Here is a 14,997-nt window from a genome sequence, read left to right on the forward strand (position 1 = left end):
AACCTCGGAGGCTGAAGGACGGGGGTGCACGGACACCGCCGCCGCTGCCAACTCCTGATGCGGACGGGGCGACACGGGGCGACCGGACTCGAAGGCTCTCTTCTGCACGGAACTGAGCTCCTTTGTTCCCAACACTATAAACCTTGGAGCAATGCTCTGCTGCAACTCTCTGCAAGTCAGAACTAAGTAAAAGCATTTGGACAGCTGTACGCCTGTGACACAGGGCGGTCTTTGTTTACCCCCAGGCCCAGGCAGCGACCCTGTCTTCTTGCTGTCATCACTCTGACGCAGCTCGTAGGGGCCTTGAAAGTCTGTGGGACCGTCCGACCACTCCAAGCAGGAAGAGCCGTGTTGTCAGATGTGCACGTCAGCGTAGGAGGTGCAGCCATCCCATCCCGGTGACAACGGGCTTGATCCGACCAAAGACAGAAGCGCAGGGCCTTTATCCACTGGACGTGAGGATGGCGAGGCCGGACGGGGACTCAGCCCCTCACGGCCCCGCTCCAGCCTCTGAGTCCACAGAGAGGCCGCACCTCATTGCTCAGGGTTCCGCCCTCCAACAGTAGAAAACCACCTGGTCCCCGTCCACCCTCATCCTGCCATTGCCCTTCCACTTCAGCGCTGACCCTGACCACAAGTCTTAAGCTCTCAGGTTGTTCCAAACACAGCAGCGACATAAACAACAAGGTCCTACTGTACAGCACAGGGAGCTATATTCAATGTCCCGTGATAAACCATAATGGAAAAGAGTATGAAAAAGAACGTATATATGTGTATAACTGAATCACTTTGCTGTACGGCAGAAATTAACACAACACTGTAAATCAACTATACGTCAATAAAATTTAAAAGAAAAAGAAACAGCAGTGACAAAGCAGGGAATGGTCTTCACCTGGGGTGTAGAGCAGGACATCGATGGCGCGTGGGAAGGTCTCTCCTGCGGAAGGGTTGATCTTGTGCTTCAGGGTTTCTGAGGTCGTCTTTGGAACTGCCATGGGCACTGAAATGCAAACACACGGGGGATTAGTTCCCCAGACTCGAGGAGACCCACGTTATCCAACAGCCTTGCACATTCTGCTTTCCTTAGGATATTAGCTCTGGGGTAAAACTTCATAATCTGTGAAGATGACGCTCTCTTTAAACTGGACATTAAAGTAAAGCCAAGCGTATCCGGCCAGAGGGCATTTGCCAATGTCTCACATTGCTTTTTGTTTAAACACAGCTCTCGAGCTAAATGATCTGACCTCTGTCCACACTCAACCGTTACGTATGGTCTAACCAAGAGAAGACTTTATACGTTTCTCCATAAATCTAACCCACGAGTGGTTTCTCACCCTTGTCACATAATGCGGCTGCCGTGGGTGCGTCCTGTGTGCTGTAGGACGTTTAGCGGTATCCCTGGCCTCACCCAGTCAATGCCAGGAGCAACCTCCCCACTGCCACACACACACACACACACACACACACACAAACCACAAATATCTCCAGTCACTGCCAAATGCCCCACCCCAGGGATGGGGTGCAGATTTCAGAAAGTTTCATTTTTAGACCTTCCATCACGAATGGACCATAAGCTATTAAGCCCAGGATCATGTATGGTTGCCTCATTACGCTTTACACAAGGGAAAACAGTTCTTGATTGGGAACAAGGGATCAGGGACACTGAGCTTGGACCATCCCCCCTTTGCTGTATGGAATTAAGAGTGTCATTTGTTGGGTGCTGCCATGGTAACTTGTGTATGTTATTTCCAGAGGAGTGAGAAGGCTTTTCTGTAAACTCTTGACAAAGATTAGGCATGAGCTTGGAGTGGTTTAAACAGCTGAAGTGTAGTGTGTATTTGATTTTGTTCCTAATTAAGGGGGGGGAAAAAAACCCAGCAATCGATGTCTGGTTCCAGGACTGTTGACAGGAGCGCCTCCAAGTCACTCCAGCAACTGGAGCATCTTGTCTACTCCCAGAGAGGGGGGTCCTCAGACCAGGAAGCGCCAGGGATCACACAGTTAGTGACAGACACAGCAAAGAGGAAAATGCACCAAGGGGAATCAACACATAACTGAGGCTTGTTTTCCCTAATTCTGGGATGACAGTTTAAACAACAGTGTCTTCCTCGCTGTATATACCCAAGAGGAATAAAACACATGTCCAAACAAAAACTTGTATGTGAATGTTCACAGCAGCACTATTCACGACAGCTAGGAAGGAGAAAAACGCAAATGGTCAATGGAGGATTGGATAAACTGTGCTGTATCCACAGAGCGGAATACATGCAGGCACAAAAGGAATGAAGTAGTGACACCTGCCACTCTGGTGAACCCTGGAGCTACATGAAGGAAGCTAGACACACAGGACACATACCATATGAGTTCACTTAGAGGAAGTGCACAGGCCAGGCCAAAATGTGGCAAATCCACAGAGACAGAAAGGAGGTTAGTGGTTGCTTAGCAGGTGAGGCTGCTAAATGTATGGGGCTTGTTACTGGGGTGATGAAGATGTTCCAAAACCCACTATGCTGACGACTGTACAACTCTGAATACACTCAAACCAGTAAGGTGTGCACTGTAAAAAGGAATGGTATGTGAACTATATCTCAATAAAACTTACTTTTTAAAAAGTGCATACAGATAGAACTAGACGTCATCTTAAAAACATCCTACAACTTGTTCATCTGTGTTTCATGAATTAATTTCATGTTGTGGGTTTAATCTAGCACATGTGACTTCCGGCACATAGTAATGTTAATAGTGATAAGTAATCCTCTATTCTCTGCTTCTTTATGCAAAGCACAGGACGGTTGGTTTTAGGAGATCATTTAAAAGTTGAAACAAAACAGATGTAGCTAAAATGCATAAAGCTATTCTTACCTATTTGCTATTTCCTAGACTTGAAAAATCTTCTAAAAATAAAAAATTGAGCTTACCACCAACCTCTGTATGGCTTTCAGAATGTGAGAGCCAGATTTAAAGCTACAGGCGGAGATCAGAGAATTGCTATGGGGGGAAACTGACCAAATCAAGAGAAAAAAGAGAGATGGCCATCGGGGGCCTCCACGCGCTCATGCAGTGAGGTCCAGCAGCCAAGGGCAACCGGGCACAGAGGTCCCTGCAGCTCTGCAGTGGGCATGTGTCCGACCGCAGAACTCCAGCGACCATGATGGAGAGTCCGTGAGTCACTCAACAGCCTTCCACAAATTTCTGCTCTGCTTGAACCAGCCAGCAGCAATTCTGTTGCTGGCAGCTAAGATTCAGGACCGATATCATCCGGTGTAAAGTGGACTCTAATAACCCAGACACTGAAACAATGAGGTGCCTCGATGTGTCCTTAGGAGCAGAGAGCTCCAAGGTGTTATTAAGTGAGGAAAGGAAAGATGCAGAACAACGTGTGATATTCAAAAATGAAAAGTACAGAAGAAAAAAATTTGAGACATTTGGGATTGGTTCTAATTGATAAGACAAAAGTCAACCAGATAGAAATCACTTAAGACATAACTCAAGACACGATGGCTGCATTGAACACATGCTGATCTTACTTTCGTTCTTCATCTTATCGAAGTAAGATAACTTGGAGGCCGCGTAGATGGCGCCGGGGGACTGCAGTGCACCGACGACGGCGTCCATCAGCAGGGCGTGGGTCAGTGCCTGCTGGACGTACTGGGGGTCCTGTAGGAGGGACAGTCATCTCAGCACAGCGTCACTGAAATCACTTCACTCTAGGACTTTGTCACGTCACATAAAACAACACTTCCAAAGATGTGTGTTTTTCAAAGCCACGTGACGAGTTTAGATTTGGATTTGATGTCATGTAATCATGTCCCCTTAGCTGAGACAAACACTGGCTGTTTATACCAGGGGTCAGCAAACTTCTGTAAAGGGCCAGGTGCTGAACATTTTAGGGTCTGTGGGCCATGCAATCTCTGCCACAACGACTCAGCTCTGCCGTCAAGGGCAAAGGCAGCCGCAGACACTGTAAAGGAGAGGGTGGGATGTGAGCCCGTACGACTTTCCTTACACGTCTGCCAGCCCACGGGCTTTGATGAGCCAGTGTGTGCTAAATAAACCAGTGGGTATAAAACCAAACAGTGAGCCCCGAAGTCATAGAATATTGGAATCTTAGGACCTGGTCCCCGCTTCCTGCTCCAAACAGAAATGTTCCTTCTGTTTCCACGACCTTGGGCTCCTCCAGTGACAGAACGTCCATCACAAACGGCAGCTCTCCCACCACTGAACGTACGTTCTTCCTGACGTTTTCCACTGGGTGCCGCCCTCACCTGCATCTCCCTGAGGATCCGTGGGCACACCTCTCTAGAACCTTCTGAACTGCTCCCTCATGGGAGTTCCCTATTCGTACTCTTTGCCCATTTTGTTGTGGGTTTTCCTGTCTCATCTTGCCATTTAGACAAGACAAATATGTCCCCCGCACCGTGTGTCCTCATGTCTTACCCTCCGTCCATGGTACCCTTCATGACTAGGAAGTCTTAATTTGGTGTGATCAAAGCCATCAGTTTGGCCCAAAGTAAATGAAGGTATAGAAGTCCCTAGGATATAAATGTAACCCTGTGGAAGGAATCTAACACCTCCCCCCAACCAAAACCCTAATCCTGTGAAGGGGAAAAACGAAGAGCTGCTTAGAGCAGGGTGTGGCCGGACCGCCCAGCTCAGACCTGCCGGAGTCCAGCCCCCGACGCTCCGCTCCCCGGGATGTCACCCGGGGCAGGGGGCAGTGCAGAGCGGTCACTCCCACGGTCCACCCACATCCCCCTGCCGGCCCTTGCGTTTGCCCCCAGCGCATCCCCCGAGACCCCAGGGCTTTGCACTGGGTCACGTGCACCACAGCACCCTTAATGCCTTCTGATGAGACCTCATCTAATTCAGTGGATCCCGCGCCCAGGCCCAGGCCCAGGCCCCAGTCCCCCGTCCCCCCTGACTTTATGCTGAGCATCATTATAGAGACATGAGCCTTGGGTGAGAATAAAAAGGCAGCCCGGGCCCCAGACCTTGTGGTCGTCGGCCAGCTTCTTCCCAGCCCACATCTCCTTCACCATCAGGTGCCACAGGTCACACTCTGTTTTAAGATTAGCTTCAAAGACTTCTTTCTTGGACACCATTTTGATTTTTAAAGTGGGAATTCTCAGGAGCAGAAAAGCTACTGTGGTGCTTCTGACTTCCTGCAGAGGGAAAAAGAGGCAAGTAAATGAAATGACACCCTCAGGGACCCTGGGGTCAAAAGGAAATACATTTAGGGGTGGCGGTCTGCACACACTGAGGGGACCCGACGGGCACTGGCTGACATCCCCATGTGAAGGCAGAGTCCTTGGGGCTGGCCTGGGGCTGGGGCTGCCCGGGGGGAGGTCCAGCAGGACCCAAGAAGGCCCTGAAGTACCCGGAGCCTGGTGCTGGGGGTGGGGTGAATAGGGGCTCCTCCAGGTGATCTGTTCTCAGAAACGGGCGACAGGGAGTCAGGGTCACGGCGGTGTCTGGAGCTCAGCGAGCCTTCCTGGTGGGTCTAAGTGTGACCTGTCAGCCACACGTCGACCGAGACACACCGGTGGACTCGTCCACAGCGTTTAAAGGTGCTTCATTCTTTCACCTCCTTAAATCTCTGTCTCTGGACTTCTGGGAGGAAGCCCATCAAAGCAGGCTTGGGGGGAAAACTGAAGGAACCAGTGAGAAGGTGCGTCCACTGGCCCAGCCTTAAGCATGGGCCACAGGGGAGTTCTCATGCCTCTTCTGTCTCTGGGAATATGCAGTAACTGGATTAACACATCTAACACGCCACTTATACATTTAGGAAATAAACCTGGGAAAATAAAGGTAAGCCATGAGTCACGATCTCAACCCAGATTCCCTTAGTGGGGAAGATGACATTTCAAGTTGTTATAAAATGAACAGCGTGGGCCAGCCAGGAACCTGAGCAGGAAGCGTGAGATGGAACAGCTCACAGGGGCTGGCCCACGGCCGTTTCTCAGTAAAGCAACTTCTGTGCTTCTCCTACATTGTCGAATCAGGTCAGCGAAAGGACAAGCCTGCGTTGCTTCTTGCTCTTCCCCCAAATACAAGTCATCTGAATAGAGAATCAGCTGTCGGTGCACTTACTGCTCTGAGCACATCACCCACTTCATCTATTCAGTCCTCACATCACTCCTATTCGGAGGGTGCATCCTTATTCCCACTTTACAGGTGAGCAAACTGAGGCACAAACCATGAGTGGCTTGTGACGGGCCCACGGCTGGCAGAGCCCGGTGGGCTGCTCCGGCTGCTGCACCTCCCAAGCCCAGGCGGCTTCCAGAGCTGCCCTCACCTCTATGTTTCTGAAGGTGGAAATCTCCACGTAGCCCGGCCTCCCCTCAGTGAGGAGGAACAGGCGCTTCTGGGTCATGGCGATCTTGCCCACACCGCGATTTGTTTTGACGGAGCTTGACAGCTTATACACACACTCGTTTTTGTCCAGCTGTTCCATCACCGAGAAAGGCAGGTTGACCTCTTGGGCCTCTGCTTCTGCCTCCTTCCAGCAGTTGTAGAAATCTTTGAATGTTTCTGGGTCAATCTGTTTCTGGTGTCCTTAGTTTTATAGAGAAAAAAAAAAAAAGATTCTTACAGCCATGTACACAGGTGCCTCAAGAATGGTTGCTTTACAATCAGGAAGCAGCACATTACCCGCAGGAGATAGCAGGTGGCGCCGGCACCTAAGTCTACCCGGATGGAAACCACCTGGAAAGCGTCCCCTCCTTCCCCAGCTTCCCCAGGTGCCCAGGTGGGCACTTGATCTGGGCTGAGCCCATTGCCCTCTCCAGCCCCTACCTAACCAGGTAGTCACAGTAACTCCTAGGGCACCAGGTAGGGACACTGGGACAAGGACAAAGTCCTGTGTCACCTCTAGAGCTGGTGGCAGCCATCTTGGGGCCAGTCCCAGGGTGAAGCTAATGCTGAAGAGACCAGATCCTTGGTGACACTCGCACACCACTGGATCAAGCCTTACCTGAAGCCAGATTTTATCTCAGTACTCTTTGGGTATGTGAGCAAATAAATTATTATTTGTAACCGTGATGATCTTAGTTGATGCAGCAACCTTCCCAAATGTCCAATATTCAGGGGCTCTGGAGTCAGAGAGAGACCCAAGTCCGAAGCCCAGCTTCACTACTGTTTAGCAGTGTGACCACAGGCCAGCTGTGGAACGAACCTGCTTCCCTGTCTGTAACATGGAGCTGGAGCCGCCCCCAACTCCCACTCAGCCGCTAAGAAGTCAGGCCCATTCTAATATCGATGTTTCCCTGTGTCTGGCTCCTGCATCCTCCATTCTGCATCCTGGATCTGTCTGCCCTCCGTCCTCAGAGGGCCCTTCATATCCTGCACAGGAAGAAGCTCCTAAGTGGCCTCCCGCCTTCTAAGCTGCCCCCGCTGGCGGCCTGTTTCACTCCACACCTAGAATGAGGTTCCTCGTATTCACCAGGCCCGGATTCCTCCAGGATCGGGGCCCTCCTCCCCTTCGCACTCCTGCATCCCAGCACAGTGACAAGCATGTTGTTACGTGCCTCTGCACACGCTGGTCTGGAGTGCTCGGACCAGAAAACTCCTATCCATCCTTCAAGACCCAGATAAAATGGCCCATGGGCAGCCTTCCCAGACAAGGGGCCCACTAAGCTGATACGCTCTTCCCTCATGGCATCTAACAATGCTTGCTGTGCTCTACCCTCTATACAGGCCCAACTACCCTGGGCAGCTTGGTCCTAGATCAGGAGACTGAGGACTAGAGAGGAAAGCCCTGCCGGCGGGTGGGCAGGTGCCAGGCAGATGGCCCCACCGACGCTGTGCCTTCGTGGGTCTGCCTTTCCCGCTGGGGGTCTGCTCAGGACGCAGGAACCTCCCCATCCCAGCCTGGCTGGAGGCCAGATCTAAGCGGTCAAGAAAGGCTGTGAAAGCTCGGCTCTGGTTCCCTAACACCTGCCAGGTAACGGTTTCCTGGGGAATTCGATGTCACGGCCACAACTGAGTCTGGCCTCATCCCCACACAGTGCAGGCGCAGGAATATTCAGGCGAAAATCTCCCAGGTGGCAGGATTCTGAGCTGATTCTCCTCTGGCTCACCTGTGTTTTTCTAATTGCTTTACCACAGTGGTCTACTACTTACAAATTTGTTTAACGTCCTTGGATCCAAACAGAATCATACCACAGTGGGGCATCTCTATATACTTGGGTCGTTTTTAGAAAGTAAGTTACTGGGGTACTTTCCTGGCGGTCCAGTGGTTAGACTTTGCCTTCCAGGGCAGGGGGTGTGGGTTCAGTCCCTGGTCGGGGAGCTAAGATCCCACATGCCCTGCGGCCAGAAAACCAAAACAAAATAGAAGCAACATTGTAACAAATTCACTGAAGACTTTAAACATGGTCCACATCAAAAAAATCTTAAAAAAAAAAAGAAAGTCACTGAAAAAAATGAAGCACAAGGGCCGGTGGGCGGGTGCCCAGGCAGACGGGCCCGGGGGTCCCTGTGCTGGGCAGGGAGGCACCAAGAGGGCAGGCGGGTGGTGCCCCTGACCCCACGAAACGGTTCTCATCCCGCTTCCGTTTTGGAAAGGCTACTCCCTGTAGCTGCCTCTGGCTGGGGCGCCTCCATCTGCACTTCCTGGTGGTTCTGAATGATTATGTTTTTAATCAGAAGCACTTGGCTATTTTAAGTGGACGACAAGGAAGAGGATGTTTAGTCTACGCAGCCAAGGGAAAGCCCAAGAATCAGGAGAGCGAGAGAGGGGAGTTGGGGAGAACCACGAAGCCATTACTTAATGAAAGCTGGAGCCAAAGATGCTGGGACGTGGAGCCTGGAGCCAAGAGACCCGTCCCTTCTGTCATTAGGACAAATGCTCCCACCATCTGGGTCCCTGCAGAATGCCGGGGCCAAGCGGAGCGACGCGCAGGTCCCCAGAACCGGAAACGGCTTCCTCTCGCGGGCAGACGGGAGGCGGGCTCGCGGGCTTTGAGAGCCGGGCGAAGGGCACCAGAGAGGCCAGGGACCCCCACGCGGGCCTGTGGACGCCAGCCCTGCCAGGGCCGCAGCACAGCCAGACGGTGCACCTCCACGGCACTCACGCAGCGACAGCCACCGTGCACATCCACAGCCACACACACAACCACGAGGACAGAACACGCATTCTTCATCCGTCTCCAACTCTGCACAAAAATGCCAACTGTTCATCTCTGCCCCTCACCTGCACTCCAACACGACCCCTCCAGCTCATCTTACGGGGGAGGCAGGGTCACCGGATCCCCGAGCTCCCGTGGGCCACACTGAAGGCCACACACGGCTGACTCCCCGCCCTGGGGCCAGGTCGTGAGGGCCCTGAACCTCGAATACCAGACTCCGACTGTGTTTTTATGTTACATCCGTTTATTCTATGATGGTGACCTTCGGCTTTGACCTAATCCTCCTTTTATTATTAGCACATACGCGTCCGTCAGGCAGAAACGTACATTGGATGCTGCACGACAACGGAGCACATACCCCAGAATCAAGGCCAACAATGACCTGCTTGCAATGCGAATGGAGCCAAAGTGACAACAGGGCCATCAATGGCACTGTCACCGTGGTCATCTGAGGATGCCCTCCCGGGTGTCCTTTCACGTCCCTGTAAGTCTGGGGCTGCTGGACGGCGCCCACGTGTCCAGCTGTAAGCCACACTGTCCGGCTCCCATGGGACACGCTTCTGGCCAAGGAGAGGTGACAGCGGGGGGGGACAGGCCCTCTTCTGCCAGGAAAAGAGTGCCGCCCAGGCCATCGGCCCCCAGGCTGCGCAGCAACGGGCTGGCTGGCGGGGACAGGCCCTCTTCTGCCAGGAAAAGAGTGCCGCCCAGGCCATCGGCCCCCGGGCTGCGCAGCAACGGGCTGGCTGGGGGGACAGGCCCTCTTCTGCCAGGAAAAGAGTGCCGCCCAGGCCATCGGCCCCCCGGGCTGCGCAGCAACGGGCTGGCTGGGGAGAGAGGAAAGAGCCGGCTGCACGTCCAGACACCTCGTCACACGAGAACAGCACCCCCGGGGGATTACGCCGCGGTACTTCAGGCCCTGCAGCTGGCCTGGTGCTCATATCCTTGTGTCCTCGCGAGGGCCCCGCGCGGGAAGGGGGGGGCAGGGCCTCCTCTGAGAGCGCTGAGCCCCGCGGCGCCTGCGCCCCACCTCCCGGCGGCCTGGGTGCTGCTGGTTGGCCCCGCGAGAACCTCTGCCCCCGGCGGACTCAGTGCATCCCCTGCTGCCCTGCCCACGCGAGTCTCCTGGGCAGCACCAGTCGCCCACAGATGCCCAGGGAGACGAGCCTGGCCGGCCAAGACGGGCCACTTCTCCGCGGCCGACATAAGGTGACACCACGCGGAGGGCCCCGTGGGCGCTGGGCCGGCCGCACCCCCATCAGACTGACGGAGGGACCGTGAACAAGCGGCCCCATCCCTCCACCGGGGGGAAGGCGGCGCGCGTGGGTAGAGAGAGGCCGGGCAACTCGACGGGAGCCACGTAATGAGGAGGGACGTCCCGCACCTGTTACCAGCAAAGCACGGCCTTTCCAGAGGGCACAGGGGCTCCCGCACAGGACACGGAAGGAGATCCGACCCGACGGAAAAGCGGGCCAGGCTGTGCCGCGCAGCTCCAAGGAGAGAGGCCCGGACGCCCCGAGCACAGGCGCCAACGCCCGGTCAGAACCTCAGCGCGAGGCCACCGCGCTCACCAAACCGCAGAACACTTCAGACGACCGCACCCCGCGCTGCCCAGGAGGTGGGGCTGGGCAGCTCCCCGTGCTACAGCCCCGCCTCGAGGGACCTGCTGTGGGGGTGGCAGCTCCCACCCGACGGGGCTGCTTGCACCATCCTAGAGAAAGCCATCCACGCCCTGGGGGCAGGCTGCGAGCCTCACTCGTCAGCATCGGGACAGGCGGACACGACCAAGGGTTCAGGCCAACACGCTGCACCGCCCTCACGCGCACAACACCGTCGGCAGCAAAGGAACGGCGAGGCGCCTGTGAGCACCACGGACACGCTTTGGAAACGCAGACCGACACACACGTACCGCGTGAGTCAGGTATAGTCTACAAACGCACAAATCCTATGTTCTGCCTGCAGGTGCGTCCACATGCCATCAATGCATAAGAACTTGGTCAGAAGGGAAAGGTCAAGTTTGGGACAGTGTCCCTCTGAGGAGGGAGGGGCGGAAAGGGCTCTGGACCAACCAGACGACTGCAGTAAACGTGGGAAACAAAAGCAGCGGGGGTGGAGGTGCCTGAAGCATTCCGGCTGGAGCCATGCGTCCCCATGTGGGAGGAAGGGGTCAGCACACAGCGAGCAACCCCCCAGGACGGGAGAGATGCCATTAAGCGTCGCCAGACCCTCCATCCCCAACCCCTTCCCAGAGCCTCGGCCAGCCCCTGCGTCCCACTCGCCCAGGGAGCAGGTAAGGCCCTCGCCCGCCCCGCAAGGCTCTTCCCGGCTGGGCCGACCTGCCCTCGAGGGTCTGCACCGCCCACCCCGCGGGCATCCTCCTACCTACGGTTAATGCCTCGAAGAGCCGGTGTATGATGCCGGCGTCCTTCACGATGCCCGACTCCTGCACCCTCTTCACGAAGTCGTCCAGCTGCATGTGCTTCTTGGGCAGCTCGAAGTTCTTGACGCGGTCGTCGGCCTTGGGGGCGTCCTCGGGCTTGTCCATGACCTCACTGATGAGCCGACGCAGCTCGGGCGTCCGCTCGGCCTGCGCGCGCTCGGGCGCCGACAGGGACTCCACCGTCCTCTGGACGAGGTCGGCGGGAAAGATGCGCACGTCCGTCTTGTACAGGCTCTGGAAGTCCAGGAGGGCGCCCAGCAGCTGGCCCTGCATCAGCTGCACGAGCCCTCGCAGGTAGAAGTACCTCGCCAGCAGCACCGAGTTCTCGGGGGCCAGCGAGTCCATGGCCTTGCTCAGCTGGGCCACGCAGTCCGCGTGGAACGCCTGCACACACTGGCCCACCAGCGGAAAGTGGATTTCCGGGATCTTGAAGGTGTATGTCAACTTGGAGGGCACGTCCAGAACTGAGGAGCGAAGGGGAGATGAACGGTTAGCACAGACCTTAGAAACAGACACGCGTTCCCTCCCCATCACTCTGCCCGGGGCCGTTTCTGTGTCTTGGGTGCAGTGTGGAGCAGGACGCCCCGTGCCTCTTCCAGAAAGCTCCACGTACCCCACGCTGAACGGGGCCCCTCACTGCTCCCATGGCACAAATAACATTATTTGTTAAAACTGCTGATGCTAAGTTGAAACACGTGGTGGTGAGTCTTTGCTGAAGGACTAAGTTAATAACCTAGGCCGAGACGCACCTGCCAGGCAGGGTAAGGCCTCTCAAATAGCTGTTTCATTTACCTTAACAGCAGCTCTGCGCCATGGGTAGTTACCACGCCCATCTCCCAGGGTGGGGACTGAGGCCTCCCCGGGTCCCCGGTACACAGCTACTGTGTACCCCAGGGTCACACAGCCAGGAGGCAGCTGTGCAGGGGACTCAGACCCACCAGGAGCCCCCAGAAGGTCAGTAAGGTCTTTTCATTTGAACACACGGCCCCTCCTGGCATTGCTGGCATGATCCCCACTCAGCCTCCAGCTCTCCCGCGAATGCGCCAGGAGGTACCAGCTGGTACTGGTGCCGTAGCCCGAGGCAGCAGCCATTGGGGGCCCATGTGGCTCACAGCGCTGGCCTCACTGCAGTTTCCCCCATGGGCACTGGCTTCCTCTGTGCCCCCAGCCCCTAGGAAGGGCCTGGCAACCACTGGGGGCCTAAGAGTTGTTGCATCCCCTTAGACAGTCATATATGTAAACACGTATCTCCTCTGTACACATACACATACGTGCATACACACACACACGTATGAAAACAGTGGGACGGGGTGATGGAAAATACAGACGAGAAATCGCTTTCTATAACGAACACAGTCTGCAAAATGAATATTCTAAAATATTTCAAATGATTAAACTGCTAGAAAAACAACAGCAAAAAAACCCCCACTCCCTTCTACTGAAACGAGCTTTGGTTTCTTTCGGCAACTGGCAGCATCAGAATCAAGCGAGTGAGAAAAGCCACAGCGCGGGCGCGGCTGGACCACCTGTGCGGCTGCTTCCACAGTCCTCGGTGTGTATCTTCCGCAGCGACGAGTTCCGGGGCGGCAGCTCAGGCACCACAATGTCCTGCAGGTTGGGCATGCTGACCACCATGCGCCGGTGCGCCCCGTGGGGGGCTGAGGACTTCCGGCTGGCCATCTTCTCAATTGTGGGTCTTCTTGGACTCAGAAGCATCCCGTCTATCCTGGGTGGGAAAACCCAACACCTTGTAGACACAGCAACGGTTGAAGCACAGGCTTAACTGGGCATTCTCCCCAACGTGGTGACCAGAATCCAGCATTCCCACACCGAGTGGGAAACGGTGGGCACGCTCCTGGCTCCCCCACGTGTAGTGAAGGCTGTGTACGGTCCACACCCCAGGAGAAGCCACAACACACAGAACAAACAAGGGCGTCGTCGGCAGCCGATACACGTTTGAGGGGTTCAGGAAAAGCGTCACGGAAGAGGCGGGAAACGGTGACAATGCGGGGAGAGAAAGAGAAGGAAAGTGGGGAGAAAACAGCACAAGCAAAGACCCAGAGCTGCCACTGCAGGTACGTTCAGTGTCCCCCCAAGAAACAGAAATGCACGGGGAGGAGGCTGACGTGTTACCCGACTCATTATGAATTTCTAAATGTGAGGCTTCTCTGATCGGATTTATCATCTATCCTTCCAAATAAACTGTGCTGCTTGAGCACATGGACGCCCAAGGAGTCGTGCATCCTTTAGAACATAATATGCAAACCTGTCCTCTTCGGACTGCGTGTGGAGGTCCATCTGGGCAAAGGCGTCCATCCTTCTGCTGAGCCGAGCCTTGAGGAAAGCATGAAACATGTAGGTATCCAAGACCTGGAACAGACGCCGAGGGGCGGGTTATTGCACCTGCTCCACGGTCCTTTCCTCCCTGAGCTGCCAGGGCACCTGCAGCCGCTGCGCGAGTGGCCCTTCCCGACCCACCGGGGCCTCTCGCCAGCACCTTGGGACAAAAGTGTCCAGACACAGGTAGCTTTCTTAATTTATCGTAATCTAAGATTCCCCCTCCACCCCTCACCAGCCAATCTCAAAGAATCAGCCACTCTTTGCATTTGAAAAACCACAGAAAGTTCAAAAGCCCAAACCACCTTGCCCCCCGGGACAGCAGCAGCTGCAGTCCCTGTGTTTCGTCATGGATTCTGGTGTTTCCTGGGGACGGCAGCCTTCCTAACACTCCACACCTCACAGCCAGCGCACTCCGTCTCCAGACTCACACGGAACAATCTCCGAGTCAGCTCCCAGGGAGTGTGGATGCTTCCCCTGGGAAGGGGGCGGTGGTGGGAAGGGCATGGAACTGTGCGGCATGATGGAAAGGCTCCAGAAGGGGCGACCAGGTACACGCCTTGGTCAAAACTCTGCACACGCTATCCTTAAAATGGGTGCATTCTGTTCTATGTAAATCCCACTCTAAAAAGCCAATTATAAAAAATCAGAGCTGGCCAAAGGATCAGAAGAAACCACGCTAAAACAAACTTTTAGAAAAGCTAAAACACTGAATAAAATATTAACAGATACTGGAAACACTTGACTTGAAAAATAGTTTAGATACAGAAAAGGGTGAAGGATCGACTATACACACGCATACAAGCCCCACACACCTCTTACCTGTTTATAAAACTGCTGGTCCCCTGGAGCTCTTGTTTTGAGAAACTCTTCACTATTGAACACCCTATGTTCATAATTTAAGTGATTCTTCACTTCCCTGATGAAGAAAGATAGTCTAAGCGTTGAAATATTTTTAAATACATGAAAAACACATTGCTGTTAGCAGAAAAACAGTAACAGGAAATACACACTTTGAAAAGCCCTGTCTGCAGGAACAGTATTCTGAGCGCTGAGGGACATGGTTTGGATGTATTTTGTGGTCGGGCTTTCTCG

The 14,997-nt window shown here is 54.5% G+C and overlaps 1 protein-coding gene across 6 annotated transcripts in view; it reads right to left on the bottom strand.

Annotated features, from left to right (window-relative positions):
* DENND3 (DENN domain containing 3) overlaps positions 1–14,997 on the bottom strand; it is a 62,200-nt gene that overhangs the window by 16,147 nt on the left and 31,056 nt on the right. For 5 of the 6 annotated variants that reach the window (XM_057532013.1, XM_057532012.1, XM_057532011.1 and 2 more), the window contains exons 10-17: positions 14,725–14,821; positions 13,832–13,935; positions 13,092–13,291; positions 11,508–12,029; positions 6,296–6,555; positions 4,992–5,162; positions 3,528–3,657; positions 893–1,000 (exon numbers count right to left, since the gene is read on the bottom strand). In XM_057532013.1, coding sequence (XP_057387996.1) covers positions 893–1,000; positions 3,528–3,657; positions 4,992–5,162; positions 6,296–6,555; positions 11,508–12,029; positions 13,092–13,291; positions 13,832–13,935; positions 14,725–14,821 — 1,592 coding nt within the window. The remainder of the gene's footprint in view (positions 1–892; positions 1,001–3,527; positions 3,658–4,991; positions 5,163–6,295; positions 6,556–11,507; positions 12,030–13,091; positions 13,292–13,831; positions 13,936–14,724; positions 14,822–14,997) is intronic. The other variant, XM_057532014.1, reaches the window with a different exon arrangement.

Source organism: Balaenoptera acutorostrata, chromosome 17 (genome assembly GCF_949987535.1).
Source record: "Balaenoptera acutorostrata chromosome 17, mBalAcu1.1, whole genome shotgun sequence".
In the NCBI taxonomy this organism is placed as follows: Eukaryota; Metazoa; Chordata; class Mammalia; order Artiodactyla; family Balaenopteridae; genus Balaenoptera; species Balaenoptera acutorostrata.